The sequence below is a fragment of the Plectropomus leopardus genome, chromosome 24, assembly GCF_026936395.1.
Source record: "Plectropomus leopardus strain MGB_pleo_1.0 chromosome 24, ASM2693639v1, whole genome shotgun sequence".
NCBI lineage: Eukaryota > Metazoa > Chordata > Actinopteri > Perciformes > Serranidae > Plectropomus > Plectropomus leopardus.
Genome location: NC_142199.1, coordinates 123968 through 142500, shown reverse-complemented (window position 1 = coordinate 142500; position 18533 = coordinate 123968). Strand labels below are relative to the sequence as shown.

The 18533-nt window shown below is 44.5% G+C and overlaps 2 protein-coding genes across 3 annotated transcripts in view; both read left to right on the top strand.

The window, feature by feature from the left end:
• The window catches only part of LOC121962818 (adenylate cyclase type 8-like), a 22829-nt gene extending 19516 nt beyond the window's left edge, over positions 1-3313 (top strand). For both annotated transcript variants that reach the window (XM_088074432.1, XM_088074431.1), the window contains 4 exons: positions 1-9; positions 487-611; positions 689-787; positions 2116-3313. The exon at positions 1-9 is cut by the window's left edge and continues 106 nt beyond it. In XM_088074432.1, coding sequence (XP_087930558.1) covers positions 1-9; positions 487-611; positions 689-787; positions 2116-2316 — 434 coding nt within the window. In that variant the 3' untranslated portion in view covers positions 2317-3313. The remainder of the gene's footprint in view (positions 10-486; positions 612-688; positions 788-2115) is intronic.
• Positions 3314-3510: 197 nt separating this feature from the next.
• On the top strand, positions 3511-18530 carry xdh (xanthine dehydrogenase). Its single transcript, XM_042512981.2, has 35 exons — positions 3511-3742; positions 4443-4500; positions 5573-5669; positions 5957-6065; positions 6341-6467; positions 7718-7779; positions 8511-8597; positions 8677-8757; positions 8909-9050; positions 9216-9308; positions 9423-9574; positions 10361-10454; positions 10564-10673; positions 10830-11014; positions 11088-11250; positions 11508-11597; positions 11942-12111; positions 12221-12347; positions 12424-12543; positions 12640-12736; positions 12817-12941; positions 13297-13430; positions 13514-13601; positions 13741-13827; positions 13921-14112; positions 14190-14335; positions 14428-14509; positions 14591-14686; positions 15443-15646; positions 15792-15844; positions 15955-16069; positions 16938-17003; positions 17097-17285; positions 17408-17575; positions 18235-18530. Exons 1-35 carry the CDS (start codon positions 3656-3658, stop codon positions 18283-18285), a joined length of 4047 nt encoding a protein of 1348 aa, XP_042368915.2. The 5' UTR covers positions 3511-3655; the 3' UTR covers positions 18286-18530.
• Positions 18531-18533: the final 3 nt, after the last annotated feature.

The following is an 18533-nucleotide window of genomic DNA, read 5'->3' as shown; positions in this document are numbered from 1 at the left end:
TGAGAGTCGGTACGAAAACTAAGATGCTGAACTCGTTCATCTTCGGCCGTTTTTCGCTTTTTTCTTTCTGGTGTTTGTGAAAGCAAAAGATTTGTTTCAGTTTTTTTAAGTTTTCTGTTGGGTTGAATTCTTCTTCTTCCTTCAGTTTCAGCAGGATTTCGTGTGTTTAAAGTTCAACATTTATCAAATATTCATTCTTGTGATGTTTTGATCACAAACGTTCACCGTGCTAAATGATGAAAATTAAATGAGCTGACGTTCATTTCTGTGATTTTTTAAAATGATTAAACTTTGAATTAGCTGAAATTCATTTTGATGAAGTTTTTTAAATGATAAAAACATCACATTCGTGGTCTGAAGCTTTTTTTCTCGGCACTGTGACTCGTTAACGTACTCACTTCTTTCTCACTCTAAGTTTAAAAAAATAAAAAAGTCGTCCTGTCTGGGACGCAGTAAAGTCACGTCTGAACGTCCTCTGTGGGACAGGTATGGCCCACGGCCCCGTCATCGCGGGCGTGATCGGCGCCACCAAACCTCAGTATGACATCTGGGGAACGACAGTGAACATGGCGAGCAGGATGGAGAGCACCGGCATCAGCGGGAGGGTCCAGGTGAGGACACACCTGCTGAGGACACGTCTGTCCCTGTTTGTATGAGTCTCTGTGTGATGACCTTTGACCTCCCTCAGGTCCCTGAGTCCACCAGCTGTATTTTGGTGGAGCGCGGCTTCCTACGGCAGCTCAGAGGGAACATTTACCTGAAGGGCATCAGTGAGCGTCATGGGAAGGTCAGACTGCGTTTTGATTCTGTTTAATTCAGCAGCGTTCACACGCGAGCTTTTCAACTTTTCATTTGTGTTTTTCAGCTGACGGGAAGGCAGACTGTTTGTTTAACCTTTGAAACTCCTTTATCTAGCACTGACAAAGTCGTGTGATGTTGTATGTTGATTGTCATCGTAAGTAGTGACACTGAGATTGTTGAATCTCAGATGCTGAGATCACTACTGGTTATTACTTTGGTTTCAAAAAAAGGGGGGGCTGTGCGGCACTTCTTCTGCCACTAGACGGTAATACCTGTGACCAATCACACCTGAAGCACTTTTTGCACTTACTAAGGGTTTTTTCCTTAAGTCTAAATTCTTGCTTGTGTTGTACGTCGCTTTGGATAAAAGCGTCTGCTAAATGAAATTGTAGAATTGTAGAAACTCGGGTGGACAGATATTCAGCTTTTTTTGTGCTTTTCCTTCAATATTTAAATCTTTGAAACATCGAGCGCTCCGGTTTGATTTCTGACAAAAACAAGAAGAAAAAGGAAACGAGCAACTTTACGTGAAATGTCCCAAAATTCACAAAAGAAAAAACTGTGAAAGGAAATAACCTTTCACAGTTTTTTATGCCATTTATACGTGTGTATATATACACATGTGTACGTGTATATATACACGTATACATGTGTATATAATTATATATATATATATTTTTTTTTTTGTCACTATGTTAAGTTGCTCATTTCCTGCTTTCCATGTTTTTGAACTAAATCAGATGCAGGCTGTAAGGGGTTAACCCTTTAAACGTTATAAATAACTGAACCTCTCTGAGGGCTGAATGTTTCCGACATCTGAACGCCGTCTGCGTCCAGAGAACGAGCTCCTGAGCAAAGACAGAAGAAACCACGCAAACATTAGCAAAAACAAAAAAGCCAAAGGCTACAAAAAATGACCTGAAAATTAATTTAAATAAATTTTAAAACGTTTTTTAAAAAAGGGAATGACTTCATCGATTTTCAGAATTTTGTAACAATTATTTAAGCTTTTAAAAATAATTCTCAAAAGCTCATTTTTTAAAATTAATAAATATATTTAAAAAATGAATCCAGTGAACATTTCTTCCCAAGTTGTCTTTTTTCAGTGAATTTTGACAGTAATGGCAGCACTTTGCTCGGCGTTTAAAGGGTTAAAAATCACCAGTGACGGACGTGTGAACGCACAGCGGCGAAGAACCTGAAGTCTGTCCAAACCCGCCTCGAGTTTTATTTCTGAGAGTTTAGTTTAATTTCAAAGCATCTCCATGACGACTGAGACGCGTCTTTCAGTGGACGTGTCTCCTCTGCCGTCAGGTCCGGACGTACTTCGTGAGCGGTCAGGCCGAGACGTCAGTCCAGGGGGACATGTCTGGCTGGACGGAGCGCGGCGGGGGGCGGGGCTTCGGTCTGAACAGGAACACGCTGGGAGCTGTGGTCTACAGTCTGGTTCAGGCCCGCAAGAGGGACAGACTGAGGGAGGAGAACGGAGGCTTCCACCTGCTGGACACCGCCTAGAACCACCCGAGACACTCGAGTCAGGGACATGTCCTCCTCTGTGGACTGACGACGTTTTCATTTGTTGTTATGTAGAATTAGCAGCAGGAGGAGCTGTCACACAACCGGTCCCCGCTCTGTGGACAGACATTTGGTCCAAACAACATTGAGGACACAGAGGACAAATGCTTTATGGACAACAAGGACAGCAGCTTTATGGGCGGTCCATGTTTTTACGTGTTTTTACGGTGTATGTAGTTGTGTTAGTGTTTGGTGATAACCCAAATTCCCACAAGGTTTCTGTCGAGGGAACCAGCGCGATGCTGACTTCCTGTCTGTCTTTCGTGTTCGCCGGCGTTTCGTTGCTGTTCAGTGAAGTTTGATCGTTTTCCCGCTTTGATCAGAGTCCGTGTGGCGTCATAAGTCCTCATAACCTCCCACTGCAGTTCTCTGACAGACGTGTGAACGTTTGGACTTTGAGTCCGAAGTTAATAACTGACTGAACTCCATCAGACGCTCTGACCGTCTCTCACTCTCACCCCTAAACGCAACCGACTGTCCTGTCCTCAGTTTGTCTCCGTGTCTTCACTTTCTCTCCAAGTATCTGCAGTTTGTCTCCAAGTGTCTTCAGTTTGTCTCTGAGTGTCTTCAGTTTGTGTCCAAGTGTGTTCAGTTTGTCTCTGAGTCTCTGAGGACGGATCAAATTGATTGTCCTCAGTGTCTCGTGATGGACGATGGACGATCCATCGCTAAAGCAAAGAATGTGAGTCTCATTCGGAGCAGAGACTCATCACGCAGCTCGTGTTTTTATTTTACTGTCTCATCGTGTTTTTATTTTACTGTCTCGTCGTGTTTTTATTTTACTGTCTCGTCGTGTTTTTATTTTACTGTCTCATCGTGTTTTTATTTTACTGTCTCATCGTGTTTTTATTTTACTGTCTCGTCGTGTTTTTATTTTTGACCTCGGCTCTGACCTTTGACCTCAAGGTCTGAGCCGAGCTGTGAATAATTAGCCTGAACCAGCGAGTGTTATCTGAGGTCAAAGGTCACCTCCTGAGTCTGATCCAATCACGTCTCGTCTTTTCCCAAACACACGGCCCATCCTGAGACTCCTGAGCAGTGTTTGTGTCATGTGACTGATGTCCCCTGGTGTCTCCTGAGGACTCCTGGACGCAGACTCGGTCCTGTTTTTGGCTTGTGGTGTTTTTTGTTGTTTTCGGGGGGGGGCAGGGGGTCCGTGTGAGACAGCAGGTCCCTGAAGGACACACCCCTGAGCGCAGGGTCCTCCCCTGAGCGGAGACGCTCCGGATCAGTTCACACAGACAACCAGAGGACACAGAGGACAGGAGACAACAGGGACATGAGCAGGATCACAGCCGATACCGAGACCCGGCCCGGGTCCAGGTCCGGGTCCGATGAGCTCGTCTTCTTCGTCAACGGGAAAAAGGTAAAAACTGTTTGAATTAAAATCAGCTGATTTTTAAATGCAGTTCTGTCATGATTTGATCTGTTATCTCTGAATTTAACCCTTTGACCTCTGAGCGCACAGCTGGGATTTCTGTTCCATAATTTACAAGAAATATGTAGAGTAAAGAAATTATATTAAAGAAACAGAACCGAAAATGTCTCGGGACAGGCAGAAAAAATCTACATTTCTATTCATGACGCATATTTAAAGTTCTGTCACAGAATCATTTTCTTTTTCTTTTACTTTTGACCAATTTCCTCGTAAAAGTTTGGGTCATTTCTTCCTCCGTAACTCTTTGCTTCCTCCCCTGTTTTTGTTAAAAGACAAGTCCGTCTCCTGCGGACTCAAAGGGACAAACTGAGACGTTATTATCAGCGTCTCTGATAAAACCGAATAACGAATTTAATCGTGTTTCTGTGTCGCTGCCGTCTGAAACTAACAGAAACGAGACGGAGGATTTAATCCGCAGGTCAGAAGAAAAACCAACAGAAGCAGATTTTCGTGCATCGATCAGACGATCGGATTCAAAATCGAAAAGTCAAACTTGTTTCTCTTCAGAAGAAAATGAGCCGCAGACTCTGGAAAAGTTTAATCAAAAAAGTTTTAGTTTGTTTTTTTATGAATACAGTGAAACTCAAACAGAGAATTTAATGTTTTATTTTGAAAATCTCTCCTGCAGATCGTCGAGAAAAACGTCGACCCGGAGACGACCCTGCTGACCTACCTGAGGAGGACACGTACGACACACACACACACAGAGTAACACACACACACACACACACACACACACACACAGTAACACACACACACGCAGAGTAACACACACACACAGAGTAACACACACACACACACACACACACACACACACACACACACAGAAACACACACACACACACACACACACAGAGTAACACACACACACACACACACAGAGTAACACACACACACACACACACACACACACACACACACACACACACACACACACACAGAGTAACACACACACACAGTAACACACAGTAACACACACACACAGTAACACACACACACACACACACAGAAACACACACACACACACACACAGTAACACACACACACACACACACACACACACACACACACACACACACACACACAGTAACACACACACACACAGTAACACACACACACACACACACACACACACACACACACACACACACACACACACACACACACACACACACAGTAACACACACACACACACACACACACAGTCACACACACCACACACACAGTAACACACACACACACAGTAACACACACACACAGTAACACACACACAGTCACACACACACACACACACTCACACACACACACACACACACACAGTCACACACACACAGTAACACACACACACAGTAACACACATACACACACAGAGTAACACACACACACAGAGTCACACACACACAGTAACACACACACACACAGAGTAACACACACACACACACAGAGACACACACACACACACAGAGTCACACACACACAGTAACACACACACACACAGTAACACACACACACACAGAGTCACACACACACAGTAACACACACACACACACACACACACACACAGAGTCACACACACACCTCTCAGAAGAATCGTTTGAGACTCTGAATGTTGATTTTTCATCGACTGAAGTTCAGTTTGAAACATTTGGAGGTTAAATGTCTCTGAGAGACTCGACTCTGAAGACCGCCACGCATCCACGAGTTCACTGTGTGTGTGTGTGTGTGTGTGTGTGTCTGTGTGTCTGTGTGTGTGTTTAGTGGGTTTAACTGGAACTAAACTGGGCTGTGCTGAGGGCGGATGTGGAGCCTGCACCGTCATGCTGTCCAGATACCAAACACACACCCAGCAGCTGCTGTATCCTTCAACCAGAGAGAGTGTGTGTGTGTGTGTGTGTTACAGTGTGTGTTACAGTGTGTGTGTGTGTGTGTGTGTGTGTTACAGTGTGTGTGTGTGTGTGTGTGTGTGTGTGTGTGTGTGTGTGTGTGTGTGTGTGTGTGTGTGTGTGTGTGTGTGTGTGTGTGTGTGTGTGTGTGTGTGTGTGTGTGTGTGTGTGTGTCAGCTGCAGGTCATGTGCTCCTCTCTCTCTCATTGCTGATTTCACGGCTCATAAAAACACAAACTGTCTTCAACTTAACGTTCAGTCATCACGCCGTCAACGCTTGCCTCGCCCCGCTCTGCTCACTGCACCTGGTCGCCGTGACGACCGTGGAGGGCATCGGCAGCGTGGCAAGAAAGCTACATCCTGTCCAGGTAAAGCTACATCCTGTCCAGGTAAAACTACATCCTGTCCAGGTAAAACTACATCCTGTCCAGGTAAAACTACATCCTGTCCAGGTAAAACTACATCCTGTTCACATAAACTTCAGTGTCTCTTCTTTGATTTTTGATACAGTAGAGACAATTCTGTCTCCTAGGTGTCCTTGCAGAGACAATTCTGTCTCCTGTGTTTGACGTGTCACATCTGTGACCTCAGCAGCTCTGTGTGTTTTCATTGGTCAAATGCGTTTGATGTTTCTCGTGTTCAGGAGCGAATTGCGCAAGCTCACGGTTCTCAGTGTGGGTTCTGCACTCCGGGGATCGTCATGTCCATGTACGCTCTGCTGAGGAACAACCCCGCGCCCACCATGGCCCACGTGGAGGAGGCCTTTCAAGGTGCCGTCAGCTCTGTTATCCACAGTGTATCGAACAGGGACACAAACACCCAAAAACCAAACACCCAAAAAACAAACAAACAAACACCCAAAAAACAAACAAACACCCAAAAAACAAACACCCAAAAAAACAAACAAACACCCAAAAAAACAAACAAACACAAACACCCAAAAAACAAACACCCAAAAAAACAAACGAACACCCAAAAAACAAACACCCAAAAAAACAAACACCCAAAAAACAAACAAACACCCAAAAAACAAACACCCAAAAAACAAACACCCGAAAAAACAAACACCCAAAAACAAACAAACACCCATAAAACAAACACAAACACCCAAAAAACAAACACCCAAAAAAACAAACACCCAAAAAACAAACAAACACCCAAAAAAAACAAACACCCAAAAAACAAACACCCAAAAAAACCAAACACCCAAAAACAAACAAACACCCAAAAAACAAACAAACACCCAAAAACAAACACCCAAAAAACAAACACCCAAAAACAAACAAACACCCAAAAAAACAAACAAACACAAACACCCAAAAAACAAACAAACTCAAACACCCAAAACAAACACCCAAAAAACAAACAAACACCCAAAAACAAACAAACACCCAAAAAACAAACAAACACCCAAAAACAAACACCCAAAAAACAAACACAAAAAAACAAACACCCAAAAACAAACACCCAAAAAAACGAACAAACACAAACACCCAAAAAAACAAACACCCAAAAAACAAACAAACAAACACCCAAAAAACAAACACCCAAAAACAAACAAACACCCAAAAAACAAACACCCGAAAAAACAAACACCCAAAAACAAACAAACAAACACCCATAAAACAAACAAACACAAACACCCGAAAAAACAAACACCCAAAAACAAACAAACACCCATAAAACAAACACAAACACCCAAAAAAAACAAACACCCAAAAAAACAAACACCCAAAAAACAAACAAACTCAAACACCCAAAAAACAAACACCCAAAAAACAAACAAACACCCAAAAAAACCAAACACCCAAAAACAAACACCCAAAAAACAAACAAACACCCAAAAAACAAACAAACACCCAAAAAAACAAACACCCGAAAAAACAAACACCCAAAAAAAAACAAACACCCAAAAAAAACAAACACAAACACCCAAAAAACAAACAAACACAAATGAAATTCATTATGAAATACTTGTGTTAAATATTACAGAAAAACTAAGAGAATTATTATTTTTCAGGAAATCTGTGTCGTTGCACCGGATACAGACCAATCCTGGAGGGATACAAGACTTTCACTGTGGTGAGACAGTCGCGCGTTCACCTGGAAACACACAATAACACACACAGTGTTACACCTTTAAAGGCTTTTTGACCCACCTGAGTGACTTTGCAAGAAATGTCCCACAAAGTATAAAAAAATTAGTAACAAGACAAGAAAATGACCTAAAAACGGGTTTTAAAAAAGAGGGGGACATAATTAGAAAATTATCCCCAAAATAGGGAAAATGTCCACAAAATTTTTATTTATAAAATTTTATATTATAATCGTTACAGAAAACACCATTAATATTAATAATTAATAATAATAATTATTAATATATAAAAATAAATACATTATTATTATTATTATTTATTTATTAGCTAATTTTTCTTTTCTTTTTAATTTATTTGTTTTTACAAATGTCTGCAAAACCTGATTACAAATAGTCTTGCTGCTTTGTTAGTTATGGAAGTAAAAAGAGGACAAAATAACTCAGTCTTTGTGATCCAGAAAGAGAGAAAGCAAACCCATGATGCACCAGCGAATTCTGACATATTTTCAAATGTGCAATTATGAGAATTTTTTTTCCCCTTGCTCTTTTTTAAATTAATGATCTAAATCTAAATATTTATAGCAGTTTATGGAATATATTTTTACAAGTGTTGGCAGTTTGCTCAGCAGTCAAAGGGTTAAATATTTATAGAAGGTTTCTGAACGCACCACAAGAAAAGCGATGTTTTGTCTCTGACGTAATTCAGTGTTTTCTCCAGGAGGGCGGGTGTTGCGGGGGACGGGGGCGGGACAACGGCTGCTGTTTGACCAACGGAGGCGGAGCTAAGGAAAGCTCTGAGGAAGACGTGAGTCAGTTTTTACTTCTTGTTGTTTGAAGCAGCGAGCGTGTGAATGTTTCTGACTTAAAACTGTGTTTCTGTGCAGGAATCAACGTCTTTATTTAACGCTGCTGACTTCGCGCCCTTTGACCCCACACAGGAAACCATCTTCCCTCCCGAACTCGTGGTAAACAAATAAACAAACAAACAAAACATCAACTCACAACACGTGACAGCGGGTTTAAATCCCAAAGTTAGGACATCAAAGACCGTTCAGCCGTCCAACATAAAGCAGGACGTCATCAGGACAATTGTTGTCTTTCCTTCATCCCATGTAGTCCCTCACTAAATGTCAGAGGTCCTCGCTGTGTTTCCATGGTGACAGAGTGACGTGGCTGCAGCCCGCCAGTCTGGATGAGTTTCTGCGTCTGAAATGGGAACATCCGGACGCCCGGGTGGTGGTGGGGAACACTGAAGTGGGTCAGTCTGTCTCTCAAAACACAAACATATGTTCATATATGTTCACACGTTCCCTCACTGTGTGTGTGTGTGTGTGTGTGTGTGTGTGTGTGTGTGTGTGTGTGTGTGTGTGTGTGTGTGTGTGTGTGTGTGTGTGTGTGTGTGTGTGTGTGTGTGTGTGTTCAGGTATTGAGGTGAAGTTTAAGAACATGCTGTACCCGCTGATCCTCGCGCCGACCTTCATCCCTGAACTGAACTCAGTGACGTACACTGAGGACGGTACAGTACTTACACTCACTCTACTGTGTACTAATACTTCAACGACTGCCCATATTACTGTGTACTAATACTGATGTCGGATGCCTGTGAACACGTCTTGCTGCGTGTGTTCAGGCGTGTCGTTCGGCGCGGCGTGCACACTCAGCCATGTGGGGGCGGTGCTTAAACAGGCGGTGGAGACTCTTCCTCCTCATCAGACCCAAGTCTTCCTCGCCGTTCTGGAACAGCTGCGCTGGTTTGCTGGAACGCAGATACGCAACGTGGCGGTGAGTCGCGCTTTTTATTCTCTGTGAGCCTGAGATTTAATGATCACGTTCACACGGAGTCGGTGGTGGGTAGTTCAGGGGGACCAAAGTACTTCAGCGAAAAACATCTGATGACGAGTACAAACACACTGCAGTACTTATACACAGTAAAACACACAAACACAGAGTCAGTGTTCAGTAAAGTGGAGCAGTGTGAACAGCGTTCAGTAAAGTGGAGCAGTGTGAACAGCGTTCAGTAAAGTGGAGCAGTGTGAACAGCGTTCAGTAAAGTGGAGCAGTGTGAACAGCGTTCAGTAAAGTGGAGCAGTGTGAACAGCGTTCAGTAAAGTGGAGCAGTGTGAACAGCGTTCAGTAAAGTGGAGCAGTGTGAACAGCGTTCAGTAAAGTGGAGCAGTGGGAAAAGTGTGCGTGTGAATGAACAAAAACTCAGATCTGTTCAGATGTGTGAAGAAATCACTGACTGCTGATATTTATACTCTGCTCTGATATAAATCACCTTAGACAATATTTCACAACTCTGTTGTGTAACATTTGATATATCATCATTTTATATTTCATACATTATTTATATATGTAATATTTCATACATTATATATAATATTTATTGAGTCATACATTATATATAATATTTATTGAGTCATACATTATATATAATATTTATTGAGTCATACATTATATATAATATTTATTGAGTCATACATTATATATAATATGTAATATTTCACACATTATATATAATATATAACGTTTTATACATTATCTGTTGTTGTGTTTTTGTGTTTTCAGGCAATTGGTGGAAACATCATGACGGCGAGTCCCATCTCAGACCTGAACCCTGTTTTTATGGCGGCCGACTGTAAACTCACACTGAGGGACAAAGGTAAAACCTCTGACCTTTGACCTCTGACCCTGCGCTTTGGCTTACCTTTGACCTCTGACCCTGCGCTTTGTCTGACCTTTGACCTCTGACCCTGCCCTGTGTGTGTCAGATGGGACTCGAGTGGTTCGGATGGACGACGATTTCTTCACGGGTTACAGGAAGACGACTCTGCACCCACAGGAGGTCCTGATGTCCATCCAGATCCCCTACAGCAAGAAGGTAGATCCACCATTGCGCCTGCAACTACCTGTGTCACTTAGCAACTGTTACCTAGCAACCAGCCACCTCTGTCACCTAGCAGCCTCTCTCAGTCAGGGTCAGGGCTGATTGTGGTCTGACCTTCACGGCGATGTGTTTTTTTTTCTCCCTCTTTAGTCTCAGTTCGTCTCCGCTTTCAAACAGTCTCCTCGTCGGGAGGATGACATCAGCATCGTCACGGCGGCAATGAGCGTCACCTTTGCTCCGGGCACTGCCATTGTTCAGGACTTGAGGCTGAGCTACGGCGGTATGGCGGCCACCACGGTGCTGGCGAAGAAGACGGCGCACAGGCTGCTGGGAAGGTAATGGACAGACAGTGAGACTCTGAGGACGTTTGGACACGTGTCTGATGATGTAACTGTGTAATGTCATCAGGCGCTGGGGGGAGGAGCTTCTGAAGGAGGCCTGCTCCTCATTGGCCAAAGAGATGACCCTCGACCCTTCTGCGCCGGGTGGTATGGTGACGTACCGGCGGACTTTGGCCTTGAGCCTCTTCTACAAGTTCTACCTGACGACGCTGACCAATCTCAGACAGCAGGTGTGAACACGTCTGTGTCGTCTGTATTTACTCAATGTACATTTTTATTTGATTTTTTTATGATCATGTCATATATCATCAGAGAGCAGGTCTGAAACTGCTCCTTTATTTATTAAATATACATTCAGATTTTATGTTTTTTAATTTTATTAATATATCATTAAAAATAAGGTCAGAAACTCATTTTATATTTATTCAATAAGAATTTATATCTAATATTTTGTAATACACTGAACTTTTTGTCTCGTCTCTGTCAGGGTGTGGACGTGGACGTGGTGGGGACAGACTGTCTCAGCGCCACACAGATTTACCGTGCAGAGACTCCGTCCAGCATTCAGATCTACCAGGTTCACAAACACCACGAAGCAGTCACACGAAATCTTTAAGCGTTCATGGACAATAATAAAAATAATTTTTAAAAAAAATAATAATAATAATAATAAAAATAATAATAATAAAAATAATAATAATAATAACAGTGATAATAATAATGAGAATGTTTGGACAGGTGAGGTGTTCAGTGTCCAGGTGTGATTTCACACAGTCATTTACTACACAGAGACGCTGAACGACTTCATGCTGAAATCTGATGAGTCTGTGTGAATGCTTCATATTCAGTGTGACTTAAACCTGCTCCAATCAACAAAATCAATAAAACAAATACATTCACACCATCTTACCTGTCCTCCAGGTGGTGCCCGAGGGGCGGGGCCAGGATGATGTTGTGGGCTGTCCCATGATGCACCTGTCCGCTCTGAAGCAGGCGACGGGAGAGGCTGTGTATTGCGACGACATCCCGCGATACGAAAATGAGCTCTACCTATCGCTCGTCACCAGCAGCAAAGCACACGCCCGCATCCTGTAAGAGACACACACACACACATACACACCTGTGTACTGTGACTCAGTGTGTGTGTGGTGTGACTCAGGTGTGTGACTCAGGTGTGTGACTCAGGTGTGTCTGTTTCAGCTCTATAGATTCCTCAGAGGCGGAGCGTTTACCTGGAGTTGTCGGTTGTGTGTTTGCCACCGACCTCCCTGGCAGTAATGCCACCGGACCTGTCCAGTACGACGAGACCGTCCTCGCCGACGGCCAGGTATGTTTTCGTTATTTGGAGCAATCAGACTACTCCAGGTGTCTCGACAGGTGATGACGTTTCATCTGTTCTGTAGGTGACGTGTGTGGGTCACATCATCGGCGCCGTGGTTGCCGACACGCAACTGCACGCTCAGAGAGCCGCCAGAGCTGTCAAGATCGAGTACGAAGAGCTGCCCCCGCTCGTGACCATCCAGGTGAGACCAGACACACCTAGACAGGTTGAGAAGTGAGTCATTAAAATGTTCAAATCGACTCTGCTGTGAAAATGAATGTATTGGTTCGTTTGACAGGAAGCCATCGCCGCCCAGTCCTTCTATCAGCCAATCAGAACCATCCAGAGCGGAGACCTGGAGGCGGGCTTTAAACAGGCCGACCATATCCTGGAGGGTAGGACCGCACCCTGACTCCAGCTGATCAGATATTGATTATTGATGATAATTCTCAGTTATCGACTGATTATCCTCCAGGTGAGATGCACATCGGTGGTCAGGAACATTTCTACCTGGAGACAAATGTGACGCTGGCTGTCCCCCGAGGAGAAGACGGAGAGATGGAGCTGTTTGTTTCTACCCAGTCCGCCTCCAAAACACAGGTAACTGCACTCTAACACACAGGTAACTGTACTCTGACACACAGGTAACTGTACTCTGACACACAGGTAACTGCACTTTAACACACAGGTAACTGTACTCTGACACACAGGTAACTGCACTCTAACACACAGGTAACTGCACTTGAACACACAGGTAACTGTACTCTGACACACAGGTAACTTTACTCTAACACACAGGTAACTGCACTCTAACACACAGGTAACTGTACTCTAACAAAAACTGTAGAATATATTTATTTGAGAATACAATCGGCTGAAGTTGTAATTCAGACGTTAGATTAATAGCAAGGTGAACGTGTTGTTGAATGACGGTCTGAATCTCTGTTGGTGTCAGTCTCTGGTGGCGAAGGCATTGGGCGTCCCCGCCAACAGGGTGGTGGTCCGTGTGAAGAGGATGGGTGGCGGCTTCGGGGGGAAGGAGAGCCGGTCTACCGTTCTGTCCACTGTGCTCGCTGTGGCTGCAAACAAGTACGTCTGATGATCCTTTTTAGTCTCTTATTTTGAAATCAGAATGTAAGGCTAATGTAAGGTTTTGTGTTTTATTGTGGCAGGCTGAAGAGACCTGTGAGGTGCATGTTGGACAGAGATGAGGACATGTTGGTCACTGGAGGACGACACCCCTTCTATGGGAAATACAAAGTAGGAGGACACCCTCTGCTGGGACGTTCAGCACGATGCTTTACCCCCCACGACTGATTAGTTACAGCAGTTATTACTAATCACTTCTTCTTCCTCTTCCTCCTCTTCTTCCTCTTCCTCTTCTTTTTCCGATCTCTAGGTGGGCTTTCTGAGCAGCGGTAAGGTCGTGGCGTTGGACGTGTCATACTACAGTAACGTGGGGAACTCGTTGGACCTCTCTCTGTCGGTGAGTGCTGTCAGACGTTGTTCTGCGGCTGATGGTGTGCTGATGGTGTTCTGATGGCGTTCTGATGTTTCCCTGTATGTACGTCCGTTGAAGGTCATGGAGCGCGCTCTGTTCCACATGGAGAACTCGTACAGCGTGGCGAACGTGCGCGGCCGCGGTTTCCTGTGCCGCACCAACCTGCCGTCCAACACGGCGTTCCGAGGCTTCGGGGGGCCTCAGGGCATGATGGTGGCTGAGAGCTGGATGGCGGACGTGGCTCAGAGCGTCGGGAGGCCGGCAGAGGAGGTACGTAGGTCAGAGGTCGTGAACAGCTGAACTCTGGTGGTTGAGCAGCATCAAATCCGAGACTCCATCCTCTGCAGGTCCGCCGGTTGAACCTGTACATGGAAGCAGAGTCGACGCCCTACAACCAGGTCCTGGGTCAGTTCACCCTGGACCGCTGCTGGGACGAGTGTCTGTCCCGCTCTGTATACCAGCAGCGCCGCGCCGCCGTCGACCTCTACAACAGGTAGTTTCTGAGACGTTGCAGAGTTTTTGAGCGGTGAAAATAGCTGCGGCTGAAGACCTGAAGCTCCACCTCTGTTTGTTTGTCCCTGTCAGACAGAACAGGTGGACCAAACGAGGCCTCGCCATCATCCCCACCAAGTTCGGCATCAGCTTCACCGCCGTCTTCCTCAACCAGGTCTGACCCGGCAGCACTCACACCGTCCACGGCTGAAGGTTTTAGAAACATTTTTTTGTGACATCCCGTCTGTGTCCTCAGGCCGGAGCTCTGGTTCATATCTACACCGACGGCTCTGTCCTGCTGACCCACGGGGGGACGGAGATGGGACAAGGACTCCACACCAAGATGGTCCAGGTACCCGAGCTCCGCAGACTTGAGGCTGCTCTGTGAAACATTTTCAGCTCATTAGTTTGACCTTTCACAAACTGTGAAGCCAAACTGTGATTTTTCTCATTTTCCTTCAGCCGTTGGTTTCAGTGTGTTTCAGTCTAAAAACCTCCATCCATGTCTGAGAGAGAAACTGCAGCTTCAGACGATCCAGTGCGCTCGATGTTTGACTCTGGAGGGTCAGCAGGGCCCAGAATCTACTAAAATCTACAGTCACACCTAACAGGAGGGAATATTTAACTAAAGTTGTGTGATTAATAATAATAATAATATTACAATATACAATAGTTATAATAATAATGATTATAAACTTTTACACAAGAAATGCAGCTCAAAGTGCTTCACAATAAAAACAGTCCAGCGAGGCAATTTAGCATAAAAGGACACTTAAAAACAGTTTAAGACAATTATTAAAAATAAAATCATAAAATCATGAAACATAAAATCAATACAGGTGAAACATTTTAAAAGAAGTGCAGCAGTCACCATCAGAAATCTGTTATTGATCCTCGGGGGTTAAACTGTGTTGGTCCAGTGAGACTCCCAGGAGGTTTTCCTGAGAGCAGCTGATGTGAAAACTCTGAGCGTGTTAACCCTGAGAGGAGGAAACGCCGTCATCTGTTACCATGGTAACTGACTCTGAGTAAGTTACCACCAAACTCTGTGTGTGTGTGTGTGTGTGTGTGTGTGTGTGTGTGTGTGTGTGTGTGTGTGTGTCTCCAGGTGGCCAGCAGGGTTCTGGGTGTCCCCTGTTCAAAGATCCACATCTCAGAGACCAGCACCAGCACGGTCCCCAACACCAGCCCCACTGCCGCCTCCGCCTCCTCCGACCTCAACGGAGCCGCCGTGCAGAACGCCTGCGAGGTCCTCGCCAACCGTCTGCAGCCGTACAGGATCAAGAACCCCAAAGGATCATGGGAGGACTGGGTGAGTAGGAGCATAATGGGACTTTCTTCTTGTGGTCATAGATTTCTGCTGTTTGTCCACTGTGTCCATCAGAAGTCCATGTCCCGCTGTCTTCACTCACTCAGCTGTGGACGTCTTACTCAGGACGTGTCTGTCTGTGTTTCAGGTCAAAGCAGCGTACCTGGACAGAGTCAACCTCAGTGCCAACGGCTTCTACAGGTGAGTCACTGAGAGAGTCAAAGTCCAGGACAGAGCCAGAGGACGCCATCTCACTGTCTCCTGCTGTCTCTCAGAGGACAAAGTCTCACTGTCTCGCTCTTGTCTCTCAGGACTCCAGATCTGGGTTATGACTTTGAGTCAAACTCGGGCCGAGCGTTCCACTACTTCAGCTACGGCGTGGCGTGCTCGGAGGTGGAGATCGACTGTCTGACCGGAGCTCACCAGGTGCCGACTTTAGACGACTCAACCAGAGTTCAGTGTCCATTTAGAGTTTAACCCTTTAAAACTTGAGCAAATTAGCAACAAAAAAAGAAGAAAAGGAAAAAAGAAAACAAGCAAGGAAATTAACTGTAAAAAAGTAAAAATAATTATAAAAGTAGTAACAGTTTTAGAAATATTATTAAAATAATTAGAACTAGTTTTCCAAACACTGTTGCTTTTTATAATGTCCTAATAATTATCTCCCCTAATGTCTTTTTTTTTCACAGATTTTTGCATTTCGCATGACATTTTTTGCCAAATTGCTGATTGCTTTTTCCCATGTTTTTAAAAGAAATCAAACCGGTTAGTTCGTGTTTCAGAGCTTGTGGAAGGCGTCTCAATGCAGCATGAGAAAACTGTCCTTCCAGGTTTCAAAGGGTTAAATTGTTTTAAACAAACTATTAATGAAGGTGTCCCACAGGGATCAATATTAGGCCCCCCGTTTTTAACAGATTTCATTTTCAGGTTTTCGTCTCCACATATTCTCATTTACTGTTTGAGGCAGAAACGGCTCCTGCTGCAGGGCCCCTGAGGGGCCACGCTCTGTTTTTTAGCATTGCAACATAACACAGGACGTGCTGTGTGAGTGTGAACAGCAGAAAATGGGCACATTACCCAGAGGCATCATCGAGGGTTAAGATTATAAAGTCAGTGAGGTTATTCCAAAAAAAAAGAATAAAATGAGCAGTTTTTACCAAGAGTTTCCCAATAAAGGTGTGATTTTTATTATCGATACGTACTCATCCCGTTCATCTTCAACTTTTCAACAACATGTTCCTGAACTGACGACTGTGTTCTGTTTCATCTTGAGCTGAACGTGTTTGTTCTGCAGAACCTGAGCACCACCATCGTGATGGACGTCGGCTGCAGCCTCAACCCTGCCATCGACATCGGACAGGTCCGTCCGTCCGTCCGTCAAACACTCATTCAGAAATCCGCTGAGTTAAAGACCGTCCTGATGTCAAAGTGTCCTCCCTGTCTGTCCCTGCAGGTGGAGGGGGCCTTCATGCAGGGCCTGGGTCTCTTCACCCTGGAGGAGCTTCATTACTCCCCACAGGGCGTCCTCCTCACTCGAGGTCCTGGTTCCTATAAGATCCCGGCTTTCGGTGATATTCCCGCCAAACTCACTGTCTCGCTGCTCCGCGACGCGCCAAACGACAAGGCCATCTTCGCCTCCAAGGTAGCGCTCCTCACACGGCCCGGGATGTTTTGAACATCCTGCCACAGTGAAGGTGTACTTATTTATTCGTTTATTGTTAGTATTTTTTATTTATATTTTATTCTTTGCGTTTTTCTCTGCAGGCTGTCGGCGAGCCTCCTCTCTTTCTTGCATCCTCGGTTTTCTTCGCAATCAAAGACGCCATCGTGGCCGCCCGGGCGGAGTCAGGCGTCAGCGGTCCCTTCAGACTGGACAGCCCCGCCTCCGCCGAGAGGATCCGCAACGCCTGCACGGACCAATTCACCAAACTGGTACGAACGCTCGAACAGAATTAGCATCGTGCTCTTATCTAAACTTTTACTCCATTATCAGCTTTAATGACTGACCACTTCCTGTGTCTGGACTTATTTTAGTTTGGTTTGCCTGTTTTTATTGATTGGTCCTGATTTAATGTTGATTTGTGTTTTGACTGTGATAATAACTGATCCCAAAGAAATCATAAATAAATGACACCAGTCAAGCTTCATGACACCAAACTGGGAAAACTATCACTCATCATCATCATTTTCACTGTTAATATATATATATAATTATTGTTATAATTATCATTATCACCATTATTAACATTATCACTATCTTTATCATTATCACAACCACTATTATTATCAATATAATTATTATCATAATTATAATTAGCATTATCATCATAATTAACATTATCACTATTGCAGTCGTTATCACTGTCACTGTGACATTATCACTATTGTTATGACTCTCATTCTCATTATCACTGTGACATTATCATTATCATTAGCACAGTTATTATCACTATCGTTGTGATTGTCACTTTAACCCTTTGTTGCTCCTGGTCTGGTGAGTGCTGGGAGAACTCTGCTGAACTGGTTCATGTTTAAAACCAGTGAACAGGATGGAAACAGGTGCAAAGCCGCTGACTGTTTTTCTGTTTCAGTGTCCTCCTGCAGAACCTGGAACCTTCACCCCCTGGTCTGTCCAGGTCTAGGACTGGACGACACATCCACAGGTGGAGAATCTGTTCGCCGACAAAACTACACAAACAAAATAAGAACGTTTTTCTCCGTGCACAGTTCAGTCCCCGATCGTCCTTCGCTGCCGAATCAGGACCTCAGAGACAGCTCCAGGTGTGTCCACATGGTGGTCTCCATGGTGATGGGCAGCACTTCAGCATTTATTCATCAATGACACACCTGTCTTTGTTTCTATGATAACATCCTGAGATCAGCATTAGCT

Bases quoted from the DNA above. Each gene is read 5' to 3' on its own strand.
- xdh (XM_042512981.2), top strand. From the start codon at position 3,656: ATGAGCAGGATCACAGCCGATACCGAGACCCGGCCCGGGTCCAGGTCC. The intron at 12,737-12,816 runs GTAGGACCGCAC...ATTATCCTCCAG, and splicing joins GGCCGACCATATCCTGGAGG to GTGAGATGCACATCGGTGGT. The intron at 17,576-18,234 runs GTACGAACGCTC...TTTCTGTTTCAG, and splicing joins CGGACCAATTCACCAAACTG to TGTCCTCCTGCAGAACCTGG.